At 44.8% G+C, this 27957-nt stretch overlaps 2 protein-coding genes across 3 annotated transcripts in view; one reads left to right on the forward strand and one right to left on the reverse strand.

The window, feature by feature from the left end:
• Window positions 1-27957, forward strand: part of LOC115470456 (C-factor-like) — a 150062-nt gene that overhangs the window by 50590 nt on the left and 71515 nt on the right. Inside the window, exon 1 of one of the 2 annotated variants that reach the window (XM_030203649.1) lies at window positions 1091-1185. The exons of the other annotated variant lie outside the window; for it this stretch is intronic. The gene's annotated coding sequence lies outside the window, so the exon portion shown is untranslated. Of the gene's footprint in view, window positions 1-1090; window positions 1186-27957 lie in introns of those variants that run through there. 2 annotated transcript variants of the gene reach the window in all.
• Window positions 67-27846, reverse strand: LOC115470457 (interferon alpha-inducible protein 27-like protein 2A). Its single transcript, XM_030203652.1, has 3 exons — window positions 27637-27846; window positions 25745-25891; window positions 67-956 (listed from the first exon to the last, which is right to left on the reverse strand). Exons 1-3 carry the CDS (start codon window positions 27782-27784, stop codon window positions 928-930), a joined length of 324 nt encoding a protein of 107 aa, XP_030059512.1. The 5' UTR covers window positions 27785-27846; the 3' UTR covers window positions 67-927.

Consider the following 27957-nt stretch of genomic DNA (forward strand, 5'->3'; position numbering starts at 1 on the left):
ATGGCTCCAGAAAAAGGAGGACAGATTGAGCCAGGCTGGGTTTTACTTCCATTGCTTTCAATGGAATCAAAACCCGGACTGGATCAATGTGTTCTCCTTTTTCTGAAGCCATATGGTAACCCTATCTTTGTTGACTCTCATTTCTACATATCCAAGTGGAATAACACAGCAATCACAATTCTCTGCTTCTTAAAACTGCAAATATTTATTGTAAAAAAAAAAAAAAGGGGGGTGGTTCTAATCACAAAAGGGTGTTCTGATAGGATGATGTACTGATCTCTGTCTGCTGAGCCACTAACTACTTTGCAGGCAAAAAAAGAAATATTGATATCAACCAATCAGGTTTCACTCTGGTTCCTGGAAACCATTGGCTGCTGATTAGTTGAAACATTAGAAAGTTACTTCTACAGTTGTGTTTTATACTTCCAATTGGCAACTTACGCCATCCAACAAGACTACAAGAGTAATTAATGAGGAGGGTGGTTATCCAGCTCCAGATTTGCCAAAAACATAGTCGATCCAGACCTGGGTTTAACCATTGTATGCAGGGAGTTGTACTTCTAATTTCTCAACTTCATTCCCTACGAAAAGCAAAACTACAACTCCATGCATGCAATTAGGTGAAGTCTCAACTGGACCAATCTTATTGGGTGAATCTGGAGCCAGCTGGTAACACTGCTAAAGAGACACTAATTATGATTTTTAAACTTGTCATGCACTCTGTTTTAAACATAACCTTTGACTTCCTCCAACTATGTCTAAAGTTGAATCTATAAAACTGCAGAGCCATTGATTTACTGCACAGAAGCATGCTGCATAATCTATAAGCATAGCAAAAAACATGTTTTGGCTCCCAGTTGTCTTCTGTGGGTGATACTGGTGAGTTTCTGGCAAGCTGTGGTAAGAGCTTGGGATCATCTCCTGCAGTTAGCACTTTCCTCCTTTTCCACCCATCGCTGAAAAACACAAAACAGACAAGACACATATGTTTAGAATGAATTAATTGGCTCACCAGTATTTCTCTCATTATCTATCTGATTTGTTGGTAGATTTGAGGTGTAAGGATTTATTTTTTCACAGTGACACATAATTAGCTACAGATCCAGAGAATGTTCCACTGCTTCTCTCCTAGCAAATCCAGTGGGAGAAAAAGGGAGTTCTATAAACTTACAAAAGTTCCCAGAGGTAAGACATGAATACCTTTGAGGCTCAGATTTATTTGTTTGTTTAAATATTTATTTGGATTTGGCTGACACCATTTTTTCTGATGTAGTTCACAGCAAGTTATAATTTGTCCAAGGACAACCAGCAAAAATTTCAAAATCACAAAAAAAAGCAACAACCCATAGCACAATAAAATCACAGAATATGCAATACTCCTTGTTTCCATGGCAACTAACAGAATCTAAACTTTTCATGTAAACTGAGACTGTTGACTCTAAAACAGAAAGAACCTGCTGTTAGTTTTGTCTAGTGCATTTCAATTACTTACTACCATCACTTTTCAGTCACATAATCTAATTCTTCGGGATGGAAATGGTAAATAAATGTGTACTTTATATTTTAGCAAAAAGTGGTACTGTCCAAATTTCTAGAAATTTATTACATCCCAAATGGGTATAGGAATGCTTGTATGCCAACATTTATAATTAGAGAAACTATGGGCCTGATATTCAAAGGATTTGTGCTCCTAAATTCGCCTTTTGAATATTTGCTAGAGCTGAGTGTCTAAATTTATACTCAAAATTTCACTGAACTTCTACATTTAGAAGTAGAGAAAGGAGGTGGTGGCAGGGGAGGATTTAGGGTGGGGAACAAAAGTTCAGCGCTTAGTACTGATTTTCAGCACTAGGCTCATAAATTAGGTTCATAAATATAGGCAAATGAATGGTAGGCCTAAATTTATAGGCTTAACTTTTAAGCTCCTAAATTAAGATGAATTTTCAACTGAAAACTTATTTTACTATGGTGCGGTAAGCTCTAGCGTGTACTTACCGCATCTGAAAAAGGTTTACCATAGAACATGCTCAGTCATTCTGCAGTAAGTTCACAATTGGCGCACGCTACCAGTGTGCTATAAATATTTTTAATTTTTTGGCAGAGGGGATGTGTCTGGGGGTGGAGAATGAGCATTTCTGCGCTAATCTGCGCGCAGTAATTTGGATGCACTGATTAGTACAGGATTACCGTGGGAGCCCTTACTGCCTACAAAATAAGTGTCTGTAAGTTGCTACCATAGTGATCTTTTTTTTAATGGTCATGCACTAATGGTGGCTAGCCCATGGCCATTAAAGGAAAATCGTCCATTTTACTGGTGGTAAAAACTCTGCCTTAGCTTGTGGGGAAAACCCACGTATGGACGCACTAAGGGCACTTTTCTAAGCCACGGTTGGCCTAGCACATGCCTACCACTGTTAAAAAGCACTTCCATGGGAGGCACTGAGGCACCCCGCGGTAGTGTTCTGTTCAGCACACGTTAATGCCATGTTGAAAAATATTTTTTATTTTTCAGAGTGGGAGGTGTGCCGATGGGTGGAGAGTAGACATGGCCTGCGCTAATCAGGTAGTGCGGGCACATTGCTGTGCATTGTTCAATTAGTGTGGGAGTAGCGCGGGAGTCCTTACTGTCTTCTAAATAAGTGGCTGTAAGGGCTCTCGCAGTAATGGCCATGCACTAATTGGGAAATTAGCGCTTGGTCATATATGGAAAAGGTTGAAAAGCAGCCATTTTACCACCACACTATAAGTGGCCGCACTGTGCAGAAAACCCACATGCTAAAAGCAGTGCCGGCCACTTTTTAGCGCGGTGTAGTAAAAGGACTCCTAAGATCACTTTCTACCAACCTTTGAAAGCTAATCAAGAAATGTATTAAGTTATGTTCAATAAAAAAGGTATCATCATCATTTTCTTTTCCGTGTTTTATTTCTATTGATTACCTTTAAAAGTAGACTAACACGGCTACCACACCTCTCTACCACAGCTTAGTAAAAGGAGCTGTAAGGTTTCTAAGGGACCCTTTTACTAATATGTGTTAGGATTTGCTGCAGCATATGCTTGGAATAGACTTCCTGAGCTGGTACATCAAGCTCCATCTCTGGCCGTAAAGTCTAGGCTAAAAGCCTACCTTTTTGATGCTGCTTTTAACTCCTAACCCTTAGTTCAGTACCCATGTTTTATCATTCCCACCTTAGTAATTCCCTTATCCCTTGTTTGTCTGTCCTAATTAGATTGTAAGCTCTGTCGAATACTACTACTACTATTTAACATTTCTAGAGCGCTACAAAGTGTACGCAGCGCTGTACAAACACAGAAGAAAGACAGTCCCTGCTCAAAGAGCTTACAATCTAATAGACAAAAAGTAAAGCATTTAAATTTAAAATATTTAAGCAGTCAAGCACAAGAGAACAGTCACAGAAGGACAGAAGATGTTGAAGGGTGGTCAGTGTGATTAGGTGTAACTCTGGTTGGAGTAGTGGGAGAAGGTGATAGAAGAATAGAAATGGGTGAGGTAAAGTAATGAGTGGGTTGATAGGGAGGTTATATAAGACATGTCACTCTAGGGGTGGGTGGGTAGAGGGGTAGGGTGGGTAGGATTAAGTCTAAAGCAGGAGAAGGTATTCTCTGCAGCCTATCTGTGAGATGGAAAATGCTCTCTGAAGCTGCTGCTATAAGTTGTTAGTTTTCTCTCCCTGAAAGAGATCCAAGCCACACCCACGAAGTTCAAAGGGGAGGAAATGGCAGTGCTTGATGAAAAAGAGAGCTCAGTTTGATAGGAGATATACTATAGGATGTCATTCTGAGGCCAGGCTAAGTCTAAAGCAGGAGAAGGTATTCTCTGCAGCCTATCTGTGAGATGGAAAATGCTCTCTGAAGCTGCTGCTATAAGTTGTTAGTTTTCTCTCCCTGAAAGAGATCCAAGCCACACCCACGAAGTTCAAACTGTCAGTGGGGAGGGTGAGGGGAGGAAATGGCAGTGCTTGATGAAAAAGAGAGCTCAGTTTGATAGGAGATATACTATAGGATGTCATTCTGAGGCCAGGCTAAGTCTAAAGCAGGAGAAGGTATTCTCTGCAGCCTATCTGTGAGATGGAAAATGCTCTCTGAAGCTGCTGCTATAAGTTGTTAGTTTTCTCTCCCTGAAAGAGATCCAAGCCACACCCACGAAGTTCAAACTGTCAGTGGGGAGGGTGAGGGGAGGAAATGGCAGTGCTTGATGAAAAAGAGAGCTCAGTTTGATAGGAGATATACTATAGGATGTCATTCTGAGGCCAGGCTAAGTCTAAAGCAGGAGAAGGTATTCTCTGCAGCCTATCTGTGAGATGGAAAATGCTCTCTGAAGCTGCTGCTATAAGTTGTTAGTTTTCTCTCCCTGAAAGAGATCCAAGCCACACCCACGAAGTTCAAACTGTCAGTGGGGAGGGTGAGGGGAGGAAATGGCAGTGCTTGATGGAAAAGAGAGCTCAGTTTGATAGGAGATATACTATAGGATGTCATTCTGAGGCCAGGCTAAGTCTAAAGCAGGAGAAGGTATTCTCTGCAGCCTATCTGTGAGATGGAAAATGCTCTCTGAAGCTGCTGCTATAAGTTGTTAGTTTTCTCTCCCTGAAAGAGATCCAAGCCACACCCACGAAGTTCAAACTGTCAGTGGGGAGGGTAGGGACAGTAGGGACTGTCTCTTCATGTTGAAGTGTACAGCACTACATACGTCTAGTAGCACTGAGGCAGTGGACAAAGAAATTATATATATAAGAAGTGATATTAACTGTTAAAATCTGGGGTTTAAAAGTGGTGTTTGAATTCCTATTTCAAAATCAGCTTTTTACTTTGCAACTGAAGTGAAGGTATGCCAGATGTTTCATATTATTTCAATGTCTAGCTGCCGAGCTAAGGTTAGGAAAGGTCAGTGAGAAATGCAACTCTGTCCCTTGTGAATTGCCAATGCTAGCTGGCACAGCTGTAAACTATTATGACTGAACAAAGGAATGAGCTAGATATATTGTAGTTTACAAGATAGAAAATACTATTTAGAGAGAGGCAATAGATTAGTATTTAGAAGTTCTGTTTATATTTAGGATATGTCTTATAAGAATGCTTATTTTAGAATATGTTTTATTCTCTGTAATTTCTATGTAGGATGTTTGTTCAACTCTGTGTTACTTTTAAAATGATCCTTTGTCTGCTGTTTAAGGCTGCAGTGAGGAGATCAACATGTGTTTTGAGTTTTCTGTGGTCTTAGCTAGTTCTGTGTATGGAGCTGATAGGTGAAAAAGGTCAGGACTAGTCAGCTCTCTTCTCCTTGATTAATTATAGGTAAAATGCAGAAATGGTCTTGGAAGCAATAGCCTGATATGTATGCTATTAAGTAAGACTGACTTTTGACCTCTTTAATGAATGCCAGAGTTTAGTTAGCAGTTAGTATGAACCAGACTAGGGATATGAGAATAACCAATGTTAGATGGGGCCTCTTGGTCTCTAAGGGAATCCAGTCTAAGCTATAGATGAGACATCAATCATAATGAGGAATGTAAGAGACTGGAGACCAAATGTCTGGCTTGAGGGGCCCCAGGTCACAGGTCAGTTTAGGATGTCTGGAACCTATGTAACTGATATTTCAAAAGTAATGATTGGTTGAGGCAAGGTAGCCAATCAGTTTCTTAACCAATTGGGAGTAAAGGGGGCTAGGCTAGGAGGAGGGCTTAGGACCCTATTTAAGTGGGAGCAGAAGCAGTTTACGTCAGAAGGAGCTCAGAAGAAAGAGAAGGACAGAAGGAACAGACAGAAGAAGGAGAGAAAGACACAGAGAGCTGAGAGAAAGACATAAAGAGCTAAGAGAAGAGAAGAGAGCTAGAACTGATGTCCTGCTTTGTTTGCTGGCAAATAAAGAAGATTACTCTCTCATTCTGGTGTGTGCTGTCTGACTCCTGAAGCATCACAAATTCCTATCTCAATTCCTGCAACAATTCTTGGTGGCAGCGGTGGGATGAATCCTGCATTAATCCCAGCACCCAACTGACTGGAGAACATTCGCCGGGTATGTATTCTGTATTTTGTATTGTAATCCTAGCTAGGAAATTGTAAACCAGCCCCTCAAGAAAATTGAGGAAGGAGAATCTGATCAATTCTCAGCAAAGGCCCTAGTACCTTCTAGTCGCGGGGACTAGAAGCGAAAACGCTTGAGCTTATCTGTATTTGAGAAATCTGAAATTGTTGGGTGGGATTTTCTGTATGGAATGTGTGATGAGTGAATGATTAACTGAGTGCGGACTTCTTATAGCTGCATTTCCAATTAACGCGAGTTCAATTGGTCAGCAACGGAAGGAAGCGATTGTTGTCTGTCTACCTAGTGTCTCGAGAGTGCAGACCCCTTACTGCACTTTCAAAAACTCCCTCCCTTTTGTGTGTTGTAATTGTAAGCATTATGGGTGGGACATCATCTAGACAAATTGTTACCCCCCTAGATTGTATGCTTAGAAATTTCAAGAAAGGCTTTTTAATTAATGACTATGGACAGACTTTAAGCTCAGGTACTTTAAGAACCTTGTGTGAAGTTGAGTGGCCATCTATGGGAGTGGGGTGGCCCCCTAGTGGCAGCTTAGATATTGAAGTAATCCGGAAGGTCTACAGCATAGTTGTAGGAGAACCAGAATATTCTGAACAACTCCCTTATATAGATTCCTGGGACAGCCTTGTGACTGACCCTCCCTCCTGGTTGAAAACTTATATGGGATCCCCAGTAAAATTCATGTTAGGCCGTGTTCAAAGAAAGATTAGAAAATCTAAACTAGAAGAGGGAAAGAGCCCCAGGAAGCTTACCACCCAATCGGTGGCTTCCGCCCCTACCCTGTCTGAGAAACCCATACTCTCTGATGACCCCTCAGACCTTGAGCCACCACCTTATGGCCCATTGTTGGGGTTCCGTGCCACCCCCAGAGATCCACGCCGCCCAGCCCAAGCCTCTCCAGCACAGGCTTCTCCGGATAGTTCTTCCCCTCCTGTGCCAAACCTGCCACACCCTAGGTTGGACTTTTCACCTGGCCTCTACCCTTCTGTGCCACATCCTCCCCTGTTAACCTCTGTAGACCCACTTTGGGCTCCACTCCCTGACTCCTCAACTCCTGACAGCCCAGCCTCTCCCTCTAGTACCCCTACCCACTCATTAGGGGCCCGGCATCCCTTTCAATGGACTGAATCACCTGTGACCACCTCTCAGTCTATGAGTACCCCTCCCCATCCCTCAGGGGTTCAACACACCTCCACTGAATGGGTTAGACCCGCTGCAATCACTTTTGAGCATGATAGGAGGGTAGCTCCTAGCTCTACCTCAGATTCCATTCCCACCTCCTCGAGAGTTCTGCCACTTCGTCAGGTAACTACCACTCGACCGGATCCTAATAATCAGGGTCAGGTTATACAGGCACAGGCCTACCAGTATGTACCCTTCACAACCACCGATCTCCTGAATTGGAAGACGCATTACCCCTCTTATACTGAAAAGCCTCAGGCAGTGGTGGACCTAGTGACTAGCATTATGGCCACCCATAACCCAACCTGGACTGATTGTCAACAACTTCTCCTGACCCTCTTCACAACTGAGGAGAGGCGGAAGATTTTGCAAAATGCTGAGGCCATCACGCGAGAGCGTGTTCCCGACGGGACACAGGATCCAGAGGGATGGGTTAGAGCTCGGTTTCCTCGCGCAGCTCCAGCTTGGGATCCAAATGATGGGCAGCACTATGAACTGTTGTCTGGCTATTGCCGGGACTTACTGGAAGGTATGAGGAAAGGCATAAAGAGGCCCATTAATCTGGCAAAGGTCTCTGAAATTCTCCAAGGGGCAACTGAATCCCCTGGGGCCTTTCTAGAGCGACTAATTGAAGCCTACAGAACATACACCCCATTTGACCCTGAAGCCCAAGAAAACCAGAGAATGGTGAATAGCGCATTGGTGGCCCAGAGTATGCCAGATATCCGGAAGAAGTTGCAGCGTCAGGAGGGATTCGCAGGGATGAATACCACCCAGCTAATTGAGATCGCAACCAAGGTTTTCATTAATAGAGATCAGGAGGTGCGCCGAGAGGCTGACCGGAAGATGCAGAAGAAGGCCGACCTTTTAGCGGCAGCCATTACTAATTCCACCCTTAACCGAGGTCGACTTCTAGCTAATGGGAAGCCAAAGTGGGACCCCGGACCACCAGCCAGGGCCCGAGATTCCTTCAATCAATCCCGGCCAAGGGGGGAGAATCCCAGACCAAGATTGGAGAGGGATCAGTGTGCCTATTGTAAGGAAAGAGGGCACTGGAAAGATGAATGCCCCCAGAGGCGCCAGGGACTGAGAAGGGGACCAGGAGATCGAGGAAGCCGAGGCCGAGTTCGAGAGGGAAGATATGAGCCTCCTGAATCTGACATCATCGGGATAGCCGAGATGGCAGAATGGGACGAATAGGACAGACCGGGTTCCTATAAACTGGGCTCCCAGGAACCTATGGTCAAGTTAACTATAGGGAGCCGCTCAATTCCATTCATGATTGATACAGGAGCTGAACATTCTGTTGTGACGGAGCGATTAGCGCCTGTGTCTGGAAAAACTGTCCGAGTGGTGGGAGCCACGGGGGTGCAGAACCGGAGGCCCTTTCTGACAACCCGTAGATGCCAATTAGGCTCACACATAGTCACTCATGAATTCTTGTATATGCCAGACTGTCCAATCCCTTTGTTAGGTCGAGACCTGCTGTCCAAGCTTAGGGCCCAAATTTCCTTTGACTCTGATGGCCAGACTTCAGTCTCCTTTCGGCCCCCAACATCCAGCCCTAAGGGTATACTGAGTTTCTGCTGCCCTCTTGAAGAAGAATGGCGGCTGCATCAGTCGCATGGCCAAGTTGACCTACCCCTGGCAGACAGCTTTCAGGTCAGTGGGGTATGGGCAGAAGATAATCCCCCAGGGTTGGCCCGAAATATTCCTCCTGTACATGTAGATTTACTTCCAAGTGCCCGGCCAATCCATCTTCGCCAATACCCAATTCCCAGAAAGGCTCTGGAAGGGATTCAAGCACATTTGAATCGTCTGTTATCCCATGGAATTATTCGACCTTGCCAGTCTCCATGGAATACGCCACTATTGCCAGTTCAAAAGCCAGGGACTGAGGACTACCGGCCAGTCCAAGACTTACGAGTGGTCAACAAATCCACTATTTCATTACATCCTGTAGTGCCTAATCCATATGTCCTGCTAGGATTGATACCTTCTGGAGCTACCCATTTCACGACACTAGACCTAAAAGATGCCTTCTTTTGTATTCGGGTGGCCCCCGCCAGTCAATTGCTTTTTGCCTTTCAATGGGAAAACCCAGTAACAGGAAGGAAGCTTCAGTATACATGGACCCGCCTGCCACAGGGGTTCAAGAATTCCCCCACTATTTTTGGGACTGCCCTAGGACAAGACCTTAAGACTTTTAAATCTGAGCCTTCCAGGCGAGTTTTACTCCAGTATGTAGATGACCTCCTGATTGCAGCAGTGACTCAGGAAGAGTGTTTTGAGGCTACTAGAGAATTGCTGGAGCTACTCTTGGATGCAGGCTATAAGGTCTCACGCTCAAAGGCCCAACTCTGTCAGTCAGAAGTGAAGTATCTGGGTTTTTGCATTTCCCAGGGAAGTCGGAGACTGGATGCTAGTAGGAAGCAAGCGGTAGCTGCAATCCCCCAACCCAAGTCCAGAAGAGAAGTTAGGGAATTTCTGGGAGCAGCTGGATTCTGCAGAATTTGGATTCCAAATTTTGCATTGATGGCGAAACCCCTTTACCAAGCCACAAAGGGGGGTGAAAAGGAACCATTTGAATGGGGACCTACTGCTCAACAATCCTTCATTGCCATAAAGAAAGCCCTACTCCAAGCCCCTGCGTTAGGCCTTCCTGATGTGGAGAAACCTTTCTCATTGTATGTCCACGAGCGACAGGGGGTTGCTCTGGGTGTGCTGACCCAGATGATGGGATCCTGGCAGAGGCCTGTTGCATACCTGTCTAAACAGCTGGATGGAGTGGCTAAAGGATGGCCAGCCTGCATGAGGGCCATTGCAGCAACAGCCTTACTGGTCCAGGAAGCTGATAAGTTGACCTTGGGGCAAGAACTGGTTGTTAAAGTCCCCCACGCAGTTCTTACCCTCATGGAGTATAAGGGCAACCACTGGTTTACAAATAACCGCATGGTTAAGTACCAAGCTAGCTTGTGTGAGAATCCACGGATACACCTGGAAACAGTGGCTACATTCAATCCCGCCACTCTTTTGCCAGCATCTGAGGGACCACCGGATCATGACTGTATCCAAACTATGGATGAAGTGTACTCCAGTCGACCAGATCTTAAAGATGTTCCATGGAGGGACCCAGATGTAATTTATTTCACAGATGGAAGCAGTTATGTGGAGAACTCTAAGCGATTGGCAGGCTATGCTGTGGTGACAGAGGACAAGGTGATAGAAGCAAGAGCCCTGCCCCAAGGAACTTCAGCCCAGAAAGCAGAACTTGTGGCCCTCATACGAGCTCTGGAGCTAGCAGCAGGACTGGTGACCAACATTTATACTGATTCTAAGTATGCTTTCACAACCCTACATGCTCATGGAGCTTTGTATAAGGAAAAGGGACTCATAAATGCTGCAGGCCAACCTGTTAAGTATGGACCTGAAATACTTCAGCTGCTAGAGGCTGTGTGGGCCCCTAAGAAGGTAGCTGTCATTCATTGCAGGGGACACCAAAGAATAGATACTCCAGTGGCCCGAGGGAATCGCCATGCTGATCGGGTGGCCAAGGAAGCTGCTCGAGGACCCCCAGCAAGTATTGTGACCCCCCTGTTCCAAATTCGACTGCAAGAATGGACACCTATGTATACCCAAATGGAAGAGAAATGGGCTCAAGAAGAAGGTGCAGTAAGGAGACCTGATGGCTGGTTACATCTCCCTGATACCAGAGTTCTGGTGCCACGCCACCTAGCTTGGCCTGTAGTGTCTCAAGCTCATGACCTATCACACTTAGGGAAAACAGCACTAGCCCGTCTACTCAGTCGAGTAGTGGTGCTGGAAGGATTGGATAGTCTGGTTGCCACTGCCTCTGCCCGATGTACTCTCTGTGCCCAGAATAATGCTCGTCAGGGACCCTGTATTCCACCAGGAGTTCAGTCTAGAGGTCTAACACCCTTTGAGTCCCTAGTTATAGACTTCACAGAAATGCCCAAGAGCGGTAGGTTCCGATACCTCTTAGTCATGGTCTGTACCTTTTCTGGGTGGGTGGAAGCATATCCTACAGTCACTGAGAAAGCCACAGAAGTAGCTCGAGCTCTCCTTAGGGATGTCATCCCCAGGTATGGACTGCCCCTTGCCATAGGTTCAGATAATGGTCCCGCCTTTGTTGAAGCTACACTTCAGGCCCTGTCCCGCGCATTGCGCATTACCTGGAAATTGCATTGTGCCTATCGTCCCCAGAGTTCAGGGCAGGTTGAGCGAGCAAACAGAACCTTGAAAAATAGCCTAGCAAAGATTTGTCAGGAAACCCAACTGAAATGGCCACAGGCACTGCCACTAGCCCTCTTCCGCCTCCGATGCACCCCAACTAAAGGAACAGCCCTCTCTCCCTTTGAAATTGTGTATGGGAAGCCCCCAGCCATTTTACAGGGAATTAAGGGAGACATAGGGATTTTAGGGTCTGCCCAGGTGCAGGAGCAGGTAGCCCTCTTGGGGAAGATAATTTCTGAGCTTCAGTCTTATGTGAGAGAAATAAACCCTGTCCCCTTCCAGGCTCAGGTACATTCCTTCCTGCCAGGGGATAGAGTTTGGGTGAAAGACTGGAAGCTCCAGCCTTTGGGGCCCCGATGGAAAGGACCTTTTACTGTTTTGCTTTCTACCCCTGCAGCTGTGAAGGTCGCAGGGATAACTCCATGGGTCCATTGGTCTCGAATTAAGTCTGCTGACCAGACTGAGCCCAGCACGGATCAGACGGAGCCTAGACAGTGGAGAGCAGAAAGAGATCCAGCGGAGCCATTGAAGTTGCGCCTGACCCGAACCAAAGAATCTACTAGCTGAAAAGAAGGGTCAACTGCATACTGCAGGAGCGGCTGAACTTCGGCTTCACACTGAGACTCTTTCTTGCCTGATTCTGGCTTTTTTGGAATTTGAAAGCTTGATCCTTGTCAGTTGAGGGTCTATCCCAACTGGTATAAGAACTCAAAGACTGAGAACACTATATGAGAGTAATCTGTGATTAGCACAGACTGTTGAAATATTATTGCTTAATTAGTTTGCTGTATTTGTTTTAGATTAGGAAGAAAGAAAATGTTAGTAGTTTGGATGCTTTTGTTGTTTTCTACTCCTTGCCTCCTTGTTCCTAATACCCCAACTCGCTCCAACCTTTGGTTACACTCAGTCCAGGAACTAATTAGCCAGGCAAAGATTACTTCCCCTTGTATTGTGTGTTCCCGATTTTCTCCTTATACTACAGATGTCCCAGCTGTTCCTGTCCCTGTGCAACTCCCAGCTCTTATACCTCCCTACTTTTCGAGTTCAGGCCCTTGGAGCCAGGATTATACTTGGTGGTCCTTTTATAATGCTACTTCCCCCTCTGACTCTTCTCTAAGGCCAGTTTTTACGTCTCCCTATCCAGCTTCTGGAGTGTTTTGTTTAACAAGAAGCATCTCAACTGTTCTTCCCATTCCCTGTAACTATACTAATGTTCTCCTAGAGAAGGAGGAACCTGTGTGGGTAGTTTCTCCAGGTACTCCTATGTGCCCTACTACCATACCTGTAGATTATGACCAAGGTGATTATCTGGCTCCTAACTATACTACTGAGAAGACTATAGTGTCCCATCCTATTTTCTACTTTCATAAGTCCCCGGGGGATGAAGGGGTTGCATCATATGAGCGGTCTGTTACAATTGGGGATTGGCACCTATGGTGTGCAAAGTCTCCATTTCTTCTTCGTTCCCCCTGGGATAGGGGCTCGCATTATGGGCATCCTAATCTCCATCCTGTGCCTACATTTATTGGGAACTTTCGTCGCCCTCTCCTTGGTCATTACTGGCTCTGTGATAATGTCCTCCACATGATTCTTCCCTCCACATATGATTTTTGTGTATTGGTAACCTTGAATTATTTTCCTAAAGTTATTCCTCTTAAGCCACTATCCCCGCACCGCTCTAAGCGAGAGGCTTTGTCCTTACCCTCCTCCGTTGCCACAGAGGATGAGGCGATTGAATTAGCCCTCCAGTATATTAATTCTACTTATCCTCTGACTAAAAAGAGACTTGTAGCCCTTTCTGCCACGGCCTGGATTCCAATTGGAGGCCCGGTAGCGGGTATTACTGAACTAGGTATGGCTACCCGGAGACTTCAATCCCTACTCCATGTTTTAGTTCATGAGCTGAACGTGGTAGTCAATGCATTGCAGGATCAAATTAATGAATTAAGTATAGTTTCTAGATATAACCGTATGGGCCTTGACTATCTCTTTGCAGCTCAGGGTGGCCTCTGCACAGTGCTAAATTCTTCAGAGTGCTGTACTATTGTCATAAATAGGACGCATGTAGTTAGGCATGCCATGGATAAAGTCCTACAGTTGGCTAGCCTTAATGTGGAGGATTACCGAGGAGGATTAGATCTTACCTCCTGGTGGTGGTCATTGACCTCCTGGATACGTCCCTTGTTCATTTCCCTAATAGTCTTAGTTTTAGCAGGGTTTTTGTTTTGTTTCTTGGCCTCATGTGCTTCGGCAGTATGCCGTCGGACCTTAACAAGTAGGGTAATGGTAATTCACAAGTCTATTCCTAGTTAGGATCACTATAATCTCCAGAGTTTGAGATGTGAGACTTATCTCTGCATAAGCTGATTTTAGTCTCAAAGGGGGGAATGAGGCAGTGGACAAAGAAATTATATATATAAGAAGTGATATTAACTGTTAAAATCTGGGGTTTAAAAGTGGTGTTTGAATTCCTATTTCAAAATCAGCTTTTTACTTTGCAACTGAAGTGAAGGTATGCCAGATGTTTCATATTATTTCAATGTCTAGCTGCCGAGCTAAGGTTAGGAAAGGTCAGTGAGAAATGCAACTCTGTCCCTTGTGAATTGCCAATGCTAGCTGGCACAGCTGTAAACTATTATGACTGAACAAAGGAATGAGCTAGATATATTGTAGTTTACAAGATAGAAAATACTATTTAGAGAGAGGCAATAGATTAGTATTTAGAAGTTCTGTTTATATTTAGGATATGTCTTATAAGAATGCTTATTTTAGAATATGTTTTATTCTCTGTAATTTCTATGTAGGATGTTTGTTCAACTCTGTGTTACTTTTAAAATGATCCTTTGTCTGCTGTTTAAGGCTGCAGTGAGGAGATCAACATGTGTTTTGAGTTTTCTGTGGTCTTAGCTAGTTCTGTGTATGGAGCTGATAGGTGAAAAAGGTCAGGACTAGTCAGCTCTCTTCTCCTTGATTAATTATAGGTAAAATGCAGAAATGGTCTTGGAAGCAATAGCCTGATATGTATGCTATTAAGTAAGACTGACTTTTGACCTCTTTAATGAATGCCAGAGTTTAGTTAGCAGTTAGTATGAACCAGACTAGGGATATGAGAATAACCAATGTTAGATGGGGCCTCTTGGTCTCTAAGGGAATCCAGTCTAAGCTATAGATGAGACATCAATCATAATGAGGAATGTAAGAGACTGGAGACCAAATGTCTGGCTTGAGGGGCCCCAGGTCACAGGTCAGTTTAGGATGTCTGGAACCTATGTAACTGATATTTCAAAAGTAATGATTGGTTGAGGCAAGGTAGCCAATCAGTTTCTTAACCAATTGGGAGTAAAGGGGGCTAGGCTAGGAGGAGGGCTTAGGACCCTATTTAAGTGGGAGCAGAAGCAGTTTACGTCAGAAGGAGCTCAGAAGAAAGAGAAGGACAGAAGGAACAGACAGAAGAAGGAGAGAAAGACACAGAGAGCTGAGAGAAAGACATAAAGAGCTAAGAGAAGAGAAGAGAGCTAGAACTGATGTCCTGCTTTGTTTGCTGGCAAATAAAGAAGATTACTCTCTCATTCTGGTGTGTGCTGTCTGACTCCTGAAGCATCACAAATTCCTATCTCAATTCCTGCAACAGCACTACAGAAATGGTAAGTAGTAGTAATGCGACAACGCAGGATTTTACTACACGTTAGCTGCAAATCTAACATGGCAGTTAGTGAGGCATTTATAGCAGAGCTTCCCAAACTGTATGTCAGGAGTTGGACCCAAATGTAATCACAAAACCTGTCTTTTGGTAACAATCTAGGTGGGCTCTCCATAGGTGCACCGTTATTCTGCACCTCCAAGAGGTCAAACAATTTTATTTGGCTGCATTCATGGGGTCACACTCACAAAATGATTGGGAAGCACTAGTTTATCATATTGTTTTTATTCAGAACATGCATTAATGTTCCCATCAGTGTGTAGTACCTGCTTAGAGTTAATGCAGGAGCCATTTGGTGTAGATGATCAGAAGCCCTATGCTGTTCTAAAATTAGCACCAGAAAAGCGCGGGACATTAACGTCCCTATGATCAGAGCTAATAGCATGCAAATTTAGGCACGCTATTAGCTCTGGACATATGGGTACTTCTGCGGGAGGATTGTGCCTGGACATGCGCCCAAGGCACAATCCTCCTGCAGAAGTTGTTTGACAAGTCTGGGCTGTCAAAAAATAATCCCGGACCTGTCAAACAGCGGAAGAGGTTTGGCAGGTCTGGGATATTCTGAGGTCTGGAGGCCCCTCTCACCCACAAAACATAAAGATCTGGTGGTCTAGTGGGACCGCTAGCCCTCTGCACCTGCTCACCCCCCTGTGGTCTACCTCGAATTTGGAGGAGGGACGGACTAGCACTCGCTCCCTCTGCGGGCAGCTCCTCCAAATGGCAGTGCCCTGCCCGGTGCATCCTGGGATGGGATGTGGTGGTCGGAGCTTAACTTTCATATAAGAGTTAAATCCCACCCAGCACATCCCAGGATGCGCCGGGCAGGGCGTGCTAGTCCCTCCTTCAACTTCAAGGTAGGCCATGGGTGCGGAGGGCTAGCGGTCCCACTGGACCACCAGGTCTTGTTAATGTTGGGGGTGGGGGCTAGTGGTTCCACTGGACCACCAGGTCTTTTTGGTATTTGGGGGGGTGGGAGGGAGGTCCACTGGACCTCCAGGCCTTGTGTTTAAGGGAGTGGGTAAGTTTTGACAGGTCCAGGACCTCTTGGGCTCCCCCAATCCTCCAAACCCTAATGCCAGCTCTGTGCTGGCATAGGGTTTGCAGTGGGAGCAGCATCTTTGTTTGGCGCAGTGCCACTGATCATGAGGGAGGAACGCAGGGAACCCTCGTTTGCATGAATTGCATTAGCGGTCAGAGCCAGCGAACGTGTTGTTTCACACACCCGCTGGTTCTGATCCTGGGACGCAGACAAACGTGGGCGCTAGTCTAGCGCTAATGGCCACTACTGCCCACGTTTGCTTCTGATCATCTGGGCCTTAGCGCCTCTTATTTAGGTGGAGCAAGGTTTGGAGAATGTTAATTCACATATAGCTTTAGCTCAATCTACCACTGCCATGGCTGCAAAGGATCCTATAATATAATTCTCACCTCCAACGTTCTGTGCCTGGGACCGTGGATCGGTGGTCTCCGAGGCACCATCAGTGACGTCCCACCTCACGCCCCTCCCACACTCTGTGACGTTACCCCTCACGCCCCTCCGCGTAACCTAACCGCCCTCACGCCCCTCCCACCCAGTTTAACACTTGACTCCGCCCTCAAAAAAACGCTGCCGCCCTCCCTCCCAAAGATTCGGACTGTCGAAGAGGACCAAGAGGGAGGGCGGTGAGACGTCAACCGAATGGATGCGGAGACTGGCGAATCGGAATACAGGGGGGAGGGAAAGAGCAGTGGGTCCAACCGTCAGAGAGGAAGAGGGAGGGCGGCAAGACGGCGAGGTAAGCAAAGAAGCACATTGGTTGATCTCTGTTTCCACTCCCCTACGCAGCCGTCATTCCTATACACAAAAAACAACCAAAACTAGAAGCTGCTGCTTCACACTGTCGTTTTTACATTGAGGGAGGGAGGGGGGACGGATGGAGGGAGGGAGGGGGGGACCCTGCAACTGGGAAAAAGCGAGAAAGGGAGGGAGGGGAGGTAAGCAAGGAAGTACATTGGTTAATCTCTGTTTCCACTCCCCTGCGCAGCCGTCATTCGTATACACTAAAAGACAAGCAAAACTAGGGGCTGCTGTTTTACACTGTCGTTTTTAAATTGAGGGAGGGAGGGGAGGAGGGGGGACCCTGCGACTGGGAAAAAGGGGGGGGAGGGGGACCCTCCTGCAACTGGGACGGAGGGGGAGACCCTGCAACTGGGAGACAGACTGGGGGGGGGCGGCCACCCTAGAAGTGGGAGGGAGGGGGGGGCCCTGGCACATACTCTCATTCTCACACACACACTCGCACCCAGTCTCACTCTCTCTCTCTGTCACACACACACACTCACACATTCACTCTCTCACACAGTCACTCTCACACACACTCTCTGAAACATACACACTCCGAGGAAAACCTTGCTAGCGCCCGTTTCCTTTAAAACAGAAACGGGCCTTTTTTACTAGTAGTATAATGATACCTTGAATATCTGGAAAACTCCAATACATTATCTAATTTGTGTTTGCTTAATTTTCCTGCAATTCGCAATTTGTCCTCTATGGAGTTGTCTAAAATGTACGTTAAAGATAAAGCTGGTGATGTTAAAGCTGTGTATTATCTTCCTAGGAGAGTAAAGCAGACGAATCAGGAAGGAGAGTGTGATAATTTGAACTCTCCTGATAGATTGGATCTAACACCCCTGTTTACTAAGCCATGCTAGCGACTGCCGTGCGCTAATGCCGCTAGCATGGCTTAGTAAACGGGGGGGGGGGGGGGGGGGGGGGGTAAGTTTTTTCAGAATCATCACAGGATAACATCACCAAGAGATCTACTTTGTTGGTAATACTGTGCTTGGTGGAGAAAAAAATGGTGATTATGAAAACATATTTTCAGAACAAAAGTATTGCTTTCTGTAGGCAGACAGTTTTGATGTTACCCAATGTAGCCAGGGCGACTCAGTTACGTCAAAAGGTTTTCCTGCTGCTTAAACCTTGTGTTTTGGTGGTAGAAGGCACTTTTTTTCCTTAGTTTCTCTGTAAGTGCTCGTTACGTTTGAGAACCAGTCTTTAATTCTTTTGGATCCTGTGCATCTAAAAAATATTTTTTAGTGCATGGGTAGCTCACGCATATTTGAAACTTACTACAGGAAGCCTCAGCGCGCCCCTTGGAAAGCCCTTTTAAACGGCAGCACAGCTTAGTAAAAGGACCCCGTAGAGCTGCATTTTAGAATGGAATTCATATTGGAGTTTAGATGTCCCAAGTCGGGATGTCTGAGGTTCCATTAGAACAGGATTTGCTGACATAGAGCCTGTTCTAAAATACATGGTGAAATAGACATTCATGTGCTGGTAATATGCAGCATGAACATCCATGTTAGAAAAATAGATATCTAAAATATTGCGGGGCAACACAGGAATGTAAACACATCTGCAGCAGCATATGAACATCTATGACACTGCAACATAGATGTTTATGTGCTGGAACATAAGCAGTTATGTCACTCATTTTGGAAATATATAGCTATTTCTCCCACAGTTGTCACAGAGCTCAGTATCCTTTGCCACTTTCATGGTTTGGGGTAGAGACACCAACCACTAGAGAATGAAAGAGGTGACCTCCTGTAAACCCTCCAGTAAAGCACTGCTCAATAGTAGTACATTTTTGAAACCTGGATATCCCAGGTAGCAGGTCTAACTTCTGATGTCCATATTTTTAGACATAGACAGTCATTCTTCTTCTTAAATGAGGAATAAATATCTATTTTTTTTTTGGCCTGCCCTAGTCCTACTCAAAACACGCTAAGACTACACCTCCTTGCTCTTTGGCTGTTCTTCAGTTTCAGATGTTCATATCCCAGCTTTGTAAAATTGGAACTTCTATGCACAGGCATTTAAATGCCAACTTATGGTCATCTAAAATGTGTACAGCACTTCTAAAATTCCTTTTCCAAAACTGGTAACAAGGTGTAGATTGCAAGAGTGACCTGAAATTTGGCGAAGCGAGAGTTCAAATTCTGCTTCTCTCATTGATCCTCCTTGTTATCTTTGCAAAGTCACATCACCCTCTGTTGTCCCAGTTATAAAGTAGGGGCCCTTTTAGAAAGAAGCACCAAAATGTGGCCTGTGGTAGTGTAGGTGCATGTATTGGAGGTGTGCTGGACCATTTCTCCAGCGCATCTGAAAAAAAGGGGTTTTTGGGGGGGCTGAGAAATGGACGTGCAGCAAAATGAAAACCTTCGAGCGTCTATTTATGGCCTGAGCTCTTAATGCCACCCATTGACTTAGAAGTAAGCGCTCACACGTTACGTAGCTGTCCAGCGTGCGCCAACTGCCAATTACCACCAGGATGACCCCACGGTAGAAAATAGAAATTTGTTTTCTACCGCGTGTTTTCGGTGTGTGCCAAACTCAGAATTACCACCAGGTGCACGTGCTAGCTGGGCAGTAATGCCAATTTGACGCACGCGCATAGTCCCTTATGCACCTTTGTAAAAGGGCCCCTAAGGGTCTCTTATATCAAAGTACGGTAAAAGGCTACACTTACCATGTGTGTTAGTAGCATAGATTAATGTGCAACTTCTATGTTAACTGTTAGGGGCATGTGCAGCATCTTCCCATACAGTTTAAGACCAAGGCAATATACTTCCTATGCATTAACTGCATTGTAAATAATTCAGATGCACTTAATGTCACCTAGTGAAGCGGCATTACCTGTTTTGCATTATCTGTTGCATTAATAATTAACATGCAGTAAGTTACTATGAGGGGCATAATCAAATAGGGATGACCATCTCTAAGGGCGTTCTGGCGAAGGGGCGGGGAAACCCGTATTATCAAAACAAGATGGACGTCCATCTTTTGTTTCGATAATATGGTCGGGGACGCCCAAATCTCAACATTTAGGTCATCCTTAGAGATGGTCGTCCCCGGTTTTTGGCGATAATGGAAACAGAGGATGCCCATCTCAAAAACGACCAAATCCAAGTCCTTTGGTCGTGGGAGGAGCCAGCATTCGTAGTGCACTGGTCCTCCTCACATGCCAGGACACCAAACGGGCACCATAGGGGGCACTGCAGTGGACTTCACAAATTGCTCCCACCTGAGCCCCCCAACCCCCTCCCCCTAAAACCCACTCCCCACAACTGTACACCACTACCATAGCACTTAGGGATGAAGGGGGGCACCTACATGTGGGTTCAGTGGGTTTCGGGTGGGTTTTGGAGGGCTCATGTTTACCACCATAAGTGTAACAGGTGTGTGTGTGTGTGGGGGGGGGGGGGGGGCCTGGGTCCGCCTGCCTGAAGTGCACTGCACCTACTAAAAACTGCTCCAGGGACCTGCATACTGCTGTGATGGAGCTGGGTATGACATTTGAGGCTGGGAAAAAAATGTTTTTTAATTTTATTTTTAGGGTGGGAGGGGGTTGGTGACCACTGGGGGAGTACGGGAAGGTCATCCCCGATTCCTTCCGGTGGTCATCTGGTCAGTTTGGGCACCTTTTCGAGGCTTGGTTGTGAAAAAAAAGGGACTAAGTAAAATCAACCAAATGCTCGTGAGGGACGCCCTTCTTTTTTCTATTATTGGCTGAGGACGTCCATCTCTTAACCACGCCCCCATCCCACCTTTGGTACACTGCCGACACGCCCCCATGAACTTTGGTTGTCCCTGCGATGGACAGCAGTTGAGGATGCATAGTCGATCCAGACCTGGGCTTACTCAATGCCGAGATTCAACATCAATCCAAAGATATTGTTTGGATTGATGTCAAATCTCGGCATTGTAGTGTTTTTCCATTTTGAAGTATTTTTAGCAGCTTCACATTCTATCTCATATTTGTGAGTACAACAAATAGGCTTTTGAATCTTCAGGATTTGTATGATCAGACAGAAATTTATTAGCCCCTGATCCAGCCCAGTTGGGCGAAACACGGCCTGTGTCGGGCTTTCTAATTTTATTTCCACCTATTTTTAATAAATATTATTTTTTTCATCCATGTATCTGCTTTGGTTGTTTTCCAACTATGTGAATTTACACACATTACGTTACAGAATACGCTTACACAATTGTGTGCATAAATTCTAATTAATGCCAATTAATGTCAATTGGCTTGTTAACTAATTAAATTGTGTGCGCAACTTAAAGTCGCGCTATATAGAATCTGGGGGTAACTACATAGTGGAATAGAGCAGGAAATGGCATGAGCTGTACCTTGCAGTTAACACAAACTAGCTTATTTTCGAAAGGGAAGGACGCCCATCTTCTGACACAAATCGGGAGAGGGGTGTCCTTCTCCCGAGGTCGCCCAAATCGGCATAATTGAAAGCCAATTTTTTGCATCCTCAACTGCTGTCCATCGCGGGGACAACCAAAGTTCATGGGGGCGTGTCGGCAGTGTACCAAAGGTGGGATGGGGGCGTGGTTAAGAGATGGGCGTCCTCGGCCAATAATAGAAAAAAGAAGGGCGTCCCTCACGAGCATTTGGTTGATTTTACTTGGAGAAGCAGTTGCAGCAGCTACTTGAGGAGGGGGAAACAAAAATATGAGGGTAGACACAGGATGGGAGAAAGATAGAGTGGGGAGACACTGGATGGAAGGGTGGGGAAAGAAAGAGGGGGGACACTGGATGGAAGGGTGAGGAGAGAGGGAGGGGAGACACTGAATGGAAAAGCGGGGAGATAAAGAGGGGAAATGCTGGATAAAAGGGTGGGGAGAGAGGGAGGGGAGATGGATGAAAGGATGAGAAAAAGAGGAGAGATGCTAGATGGAAGTGGGGGAGAAGATAGAGTTAATGAAAGACTGTGGAAGAAGAGGAATGGGAATAGGAGAGCCAGGATTAGGGAAAGAGATGAAACGCTTTAGGTAGATGCAGTACAAAGAGGGAAATTGAAGACTAGATAGTAAGAATGAATTAAATCTGGGCAGAAAGGCAGAAAATAAATTGAAAAAAGCTGAAAAGAAAAGGAGGAGAGAGAAAAATGACAAGCGTTAAAAGATGAAGGAAACCAGAGCCCGGACCAACACAATTAGAAAAATAAAATGAACAGACAACAAATGTAGAAGTAATTTTATTTTCTATTTTGTGATTAGAATATGTCAGTTTTAGGAATGTCCATTTCAAAATCTCTGCTGATCAGATCTCAGGAGTACTCAGTTGAATTTGTTCGACTTAGGGTTCTTGGCTTGAAGAAGTTGAGAAATACTGATGTATCTGAACTTGAGCTCAGATTTACAGTACATAAGAATAGCTGTACTTGGTCAGACCAATGGTCCACCTTGCCCAGTATCCTGTTTTCAACAGTGGCCAGTTCTGGTCACAAGTACCTGACAGAATCCCAAATAGTAGCAAGATTCATGGTACTGATCCCAGGGACAAGCTGTGGCTTTTTCCATGTCTATGGACTTTTCCTCCAGGAACTTGTCCAAACCTGTGTGGAGGAGTAGCCTAGTGGTTAGTGCAGCAGACTTTGATCCTGGGGAGCTGGGTCCAATTCCCTTTGCAGCTCCTTGTGACTCTGGGCAAGTTACTTAACCCTCCATTGCCCCAGGTACAAAGTAGTGCTTGTATGTAATATACAAACTGCTTTGATTGTAACCACAGAAAGGTGATATATCAAGTCTCATCCCCTTTCCCTTTTTGAAATCCAGATACACTAACTGCTGATACTGCATCCTCTGGCAATGAATTCCAAACCTTAACTATTCATTGAGTGAAAAAATCTTTCCTCCTGTTCATTTTAAAAGTATTTCCATGTAACTTCCTTGAGTGTCCCTTAGTCTTTGTACTTCTTGAACGAGTAAAAAATCGATTTACATTTACCTGTTCTACACCACTCAGTATTCTGTAGAGCTCTATCATATCTCCCCTCAGCTGTCTCTTTTCCAAGCTGGCGTCCTAACCTCTTAAGCACCTTCCTCATATGACAGGAGTTCCATCCTCTTAATAATTTTGGTTGCCCTTCTTTGAACATTTTCTAATACTGCTATATCTTTTAAAAGGTACGGTGACCAGAATTGTACACAATACTCAAGGTGTGGTTGCACCATGGAGCAATACAGAGGCATTATAAAATTCTTTGTCTTATTTTCTATCCCTTTCCTAATAATTCCTAGAAAGACAAGTAATCAAAACCAATGCAAAGACAGTGGTAGGTTTGATAAAGAGGGAGATTTAAATGTTATACGAATGTTTTTTTAAAGTGGCATGAATATGTTCCTGCAAAAATGTTGGTCAAGCTGGAACTGCACTGGAAGCCAGTGCTTTATCATCATAGTGGAAAACAACAGTCTGATTATGTTTATTTAGATATCAGACCTGTTTAGTTTAGTTTGATATCCCAAATAAACAGCCTACTTCAAGGTTATGCATGAGTTACTTGTCATAATGGTGTTCCAAGCAAGATTGCTTTCGACACCTCTCTTCCCTCTCAGGTTCATATTTCACTGACTGATTCAAAAGGGTGATATTGCACACCTCCTGACTTTTTTTTTTATTTATAAGCATTTTTATTTTTATACAAGACATTGCATTACTTGTACAGAAAAGATTGGTTATCTTAGAAAATTAAGCTAAGGAAAAAAGAGAGAAAGAAAAGAATAAACTCTATTATCTCTAACCAATCTAAAGTCCACAATAAGAGTCCAAGATTCCTAAACAGTGGAGATTAGGAAATTTTTTAACACATTTGTAATCAGATGTGAACCAATTCCTTATTACATTAACTAGAGCTTTTTGATGTTATGAAAGCTATAAGCTGAGAGGGTTCGTAATAAACATATTTAAAAGATTGGTATTTAACCACACATTTGCAGGGGTATCTTAGGAAAAAAGTAGCTCCCATCTGAAGCACTTCAGTTTTCATCTGGAGGAATTGTTGTGACTTGTTCTGTATCTGAAGATTCTAGAAGTGCAGATACATCTTATGATTGATTGACTTGAGTTTGTTGGTTACTATCTTTTTTAACAGGAAGGTAATACACTTGTGTGAAGGGAGGAATACTCTCTTCCGGAACCTCCAGTATTTCTTTAATATAATTATTTAACATTTCACGAGGGGAAACAGCAAATTATTGAGGAAAATTCAAAAATCACAAGTTATTACTTCTTGAGTAATTTTCAAGAAATTCTGTTTTCCTCCTCAGATTAGTTAAATCTTTCAGCATATTACTTTGAAGCAATTGCGTATGCTGGAGGTTTTTCTCTTGTGATTGAACATTTAAGGTCAAAGATTTTAAACTTTCTTCTGTTTCTTTAGTTTTTACTTCCAAGACAGTCATATCTTGACTTATTTTCTGTACCTGAGGCAGGGGCGTATCTGCTTGGGGCCACGGGGGCCTGGGCCCCAGCAGATTTCGCCCTGGACCCCCCTACTGCTGTCACCTACCTTTGCTGGCAGGGGGCCCCAACCCCCGCCAGCCGAGGTCCGCTTCCTCCTGCCGCTGCCTTTAAAAATATTCCTTCGGCTGGGGGGGGGGCCAGCCGAGCCAAGGTCTTTTAAAGTTATTTTTCGTCCTCCGGAGTACATGCTGTTCAAAGCTGCTTCTTTCGAAGTCTGACATTGCTACACATAATGTTTTGCCCAGGTCAGCTATCAAGCACCATAAATTATCTAACGTGACTTCTGAGGGTTTAACAGAAGAAACTGAAAAATGGGTGTTCGTTACCTGCGAACGCTGTGTAGGAAATTCTTGCAGTTTCTATGTCCCCCAATGCTGTAATTGCTGTTTCAGATCTTATTTGAGGAGTTCAAAATCCTAAACTTCCCTCTGCTCCACGCAGATCACATTCTGCCTCTTGTCGCTCTAGCCCTGGTGTTCCTTCCATATGCCGGGCTAGAGACACTGCTGTCGGGGAGCTGCTTCCACTCAGCTGCGGGGGAGGAGCTCTAATGTCGGGGCTGAGGGTAACCTCTAGCCCAGAGTTCCGCCGGGGGCCTCCATCAACTCCTGGCTGAGCTAGCGTGCTGCTCACCGATGCCACTGGAATCGGGGCTCGCTGGATAAAAGATTCAATGGAGCCGGATTGAGCCACAGGGCCCCGCCACTGAGAGGACACGGCAGCGGGTCGGCCTCGTCTCTTAGGCATAATCAAGGTCAAAAATCACAGAAGCTCACACTCGCGTCTGATTCAATCAGCGGCCATCTTGAACTCACCTCCTGACTTTTTTGCTCAGGGCAGTTGCTCTTTTCTCCCATTCCTTACAATGGCCTTGTGTAAGGGCCTGTGGCTATGGTTATGCTAGAACCCACTGACTGGATGGATCGTTCAGGTCTTTATCTGCCATCATTTACTGTTACTGTGTTACTATTCACGGCTACTGTGGAAGCCCAAGGTATTGACTGTGCTAGATTCCACAGTGATGTCATCGTGAGAACCTTTACAGTGTCACAGGTAGAATAGGAAAAGTGTGCTGGGGCTTGGAGTATACATTTATTTATTTGTTGCATTTGTATCCCACATTTTCCCACCTGTTTGCAGACTCAATGTGGCTTACAATAATACATCCTGACAATCGCCAATCAAGAGTAGATAAAACAATGAGATATTCACAAAGAAGAGAAATAGATTTTCCAACTTACAGACAGACTGGATTGTAGGTACGGTGCTTCCTTTGGGGACCCCACCCCCATGAGATCGGGCTTGGTCTGACATCATGCTGGAAGCCTTGGACCCTCCAGCTATGCCAGAGCTGGTAAAACCAGAGGAGTGGGTAGAGCTTCTAGCACCTAAAATATATAAAATTAGCTATAATAAAGTATTATTTTAGTTACATTTGTACCCCGCGCTTTCCCACTCATGGCAGGCTCAATGCGGCAGGCAATGGAGGGTTAAGTGACTTGCCCAGAGTCACAAGGAGCTGCCTGTGCTGGGAATTGAACTCAGTTCCTCAGTTCTCCAGGACCAAAGTCCACCACCCTAACCACTAGGCCACTCCTCCAGAATATTCAACTAATTAGGTCACATGATTGTGTGATATGCCATTCTCTTTCATACAATCTTGGATCTGTTGTGGAGTGGTAATCAGAACATTACAGTTAATGGGCTCAGACTTTATACCTATTGAACAAGGCACAGAGCTGCTTTATAATGTTACTGGGTACTGTGGATAAACAAATATCAAACAAATATCAAACAAAAGCTCTTTGCTATACCTTTGTATTAATCTAAAACATAACTGGAACCTGGGCCTGGGGAAGGCAGAGGCTGTGTTCACATCAGGCTCCTACAATTCAGGTTACATAATACACTATTTGTTTATTTACTGCTCAGATTTTTACATACTTCTGCTCAGTCTGTATTGGGGGTACCAGTCCTGAGTTTTATTTTGAAATTTCTTTCCTTCACTTAGCTAATTTCATTGTTGTGTTTGGATAACGCAACTCTGCCTCCCTGCACTTTTCAAGCAAGCATGCAAGCAAGCACCCTTTCTCGTGTTTGTGATCTGAGCTGGATATATAACAAAAAAAAAAAAGCCTCCAGTGATCTGCATCAATTGGATCATCAAAGGACATCAGGATCAGAAATTGCAAAACGATCTGGGGCCTATCAGACCACAAGGTTTGACAGGTCAGGTTTGATAGGTCAGGGCTTTGTACCTGGGCATACGCTTAATATACATTTTTTTAATGTGTGCATTAGGAAACCCCACACTGAGCTTCAGTGCAGAGCCCTAATGCAATCTTTCTGCATCTTCTCTTAAACTGTTACATCATTGAGACACTATTCCCGGTGTGGCTTCTACTTCCAGCCTAACATTTTTTTAATAAGATAAACAGTTCTTAATAATAGTAGCGAGACTGGCAGTGTCACTTATAGCTATGTTGAAGGACTACAACTAAAAATTCCTACTCTTATAGGGACATAAACTACAGATGTATACAAAATAGTTGCCAGAAATAATGAGGAAGGAGATATGGGGTCAATATTCAGCTGGCGGTGCTTCAAGTTTGCTGACTACCACCGGAGCTATGCCCAGAAATTCAATGCTGGACCATGTCTGTGCTTGGGCATTGAATTTTCGGGTTTCCGGAGCCAGCCAATACATAGCTGGTTAGGTGCGATATTCAGCATTTAACCAGTTATGGGGCACAGCATAAAAATAGTACTGACCTTTATAGGATCCTATTTATGCAGTTACCTTGGCTGGTTAAGTGCAGAATATCAGAATAACTGACCAAGTGCTGACTGTGCCCCCCCCCCCCCCCCCGGAACACCCCCAAAACAGCCAGTTTTGAGTTTGGTGCTAAACGGTTATTTTCAGTGCTACTAACTGGTTAAGTGCACCTGAAAATGAATGGATAGCTCAGAACAAGCAATTTAATCGGCCAGGAGCCTTTGCTGTCCGGTAAAATCACTTTGAATATCTGACAGTTATCATTCCTTGCCACTATTTTCTGTACACTCACAGTTCATTCCCCTATAAAAGTAAGAATTTTGGTAGTGGTCTCTCAACTAGTAGTTTCATGCTTACCCATTTTCTGTAGGCTTGAAGTTGCTCCTCCAGAAGGCACGCCTCCTCCATGACCCTTGGCGTCATTGGCCATTATATTTGATGCCGTTGATCCCCTTGTGATGCCCAATGGGGTGAAACCTGCATTGTGCACATTCCTGTCTGACATCTCTCCTTTGGATGCTCAACAGACTTTGGGCTGATTATTTGGGATGGATAAACTCAGCAGCAGAATTTATACTGTTGGAAACCACCCCTCCCCTCCCCTCTCTCCTCCTCTCCTTATCAGCAAGAAAGAAAAGGAAACTGAAACCAGTGCTGGAGTTTCAATTTCCCAGTCAG

The sequence above is a fragment of the Microcaecilia unicolor genome, chromosome 5 (assembly GCF_901765095.1).
Source record: "Microcaecilia unicolor chromosome 5, aMicUni1.1, whole genome shotgun sequence".
Taxonomy (NCBI): domain Eukaryota; kingdom Metazoa; phylum Chordata; class Amphibia; order Gymnophiona; family Siphonopidae; genus Microcaecilia; species Microcaecilia unicolor.

Coding starts and splice junctions, on each gene's coding strand:
- LOC115470457 (XM_030203652.1), bottom strand. CDS start 27,784: ATGTCAGACAGGAATGTGCACAATGCAGGTTTCACCCCATTGGGCATC. Junction 25,892..27,636: donor TTCAAGCCTACAGAAAATGG/GTAAGCATGAAA, acceptor TATATATTTTAG/GTGCTAGAAGCTCTACCCAC. Junction 957..25,744: donor ACCTACAATCCAGTCTGTCT/GTAAGTTGGAAA, acceptor TGTGTTTTTCAG/CGATGGGTGGAAAAGGAGGA.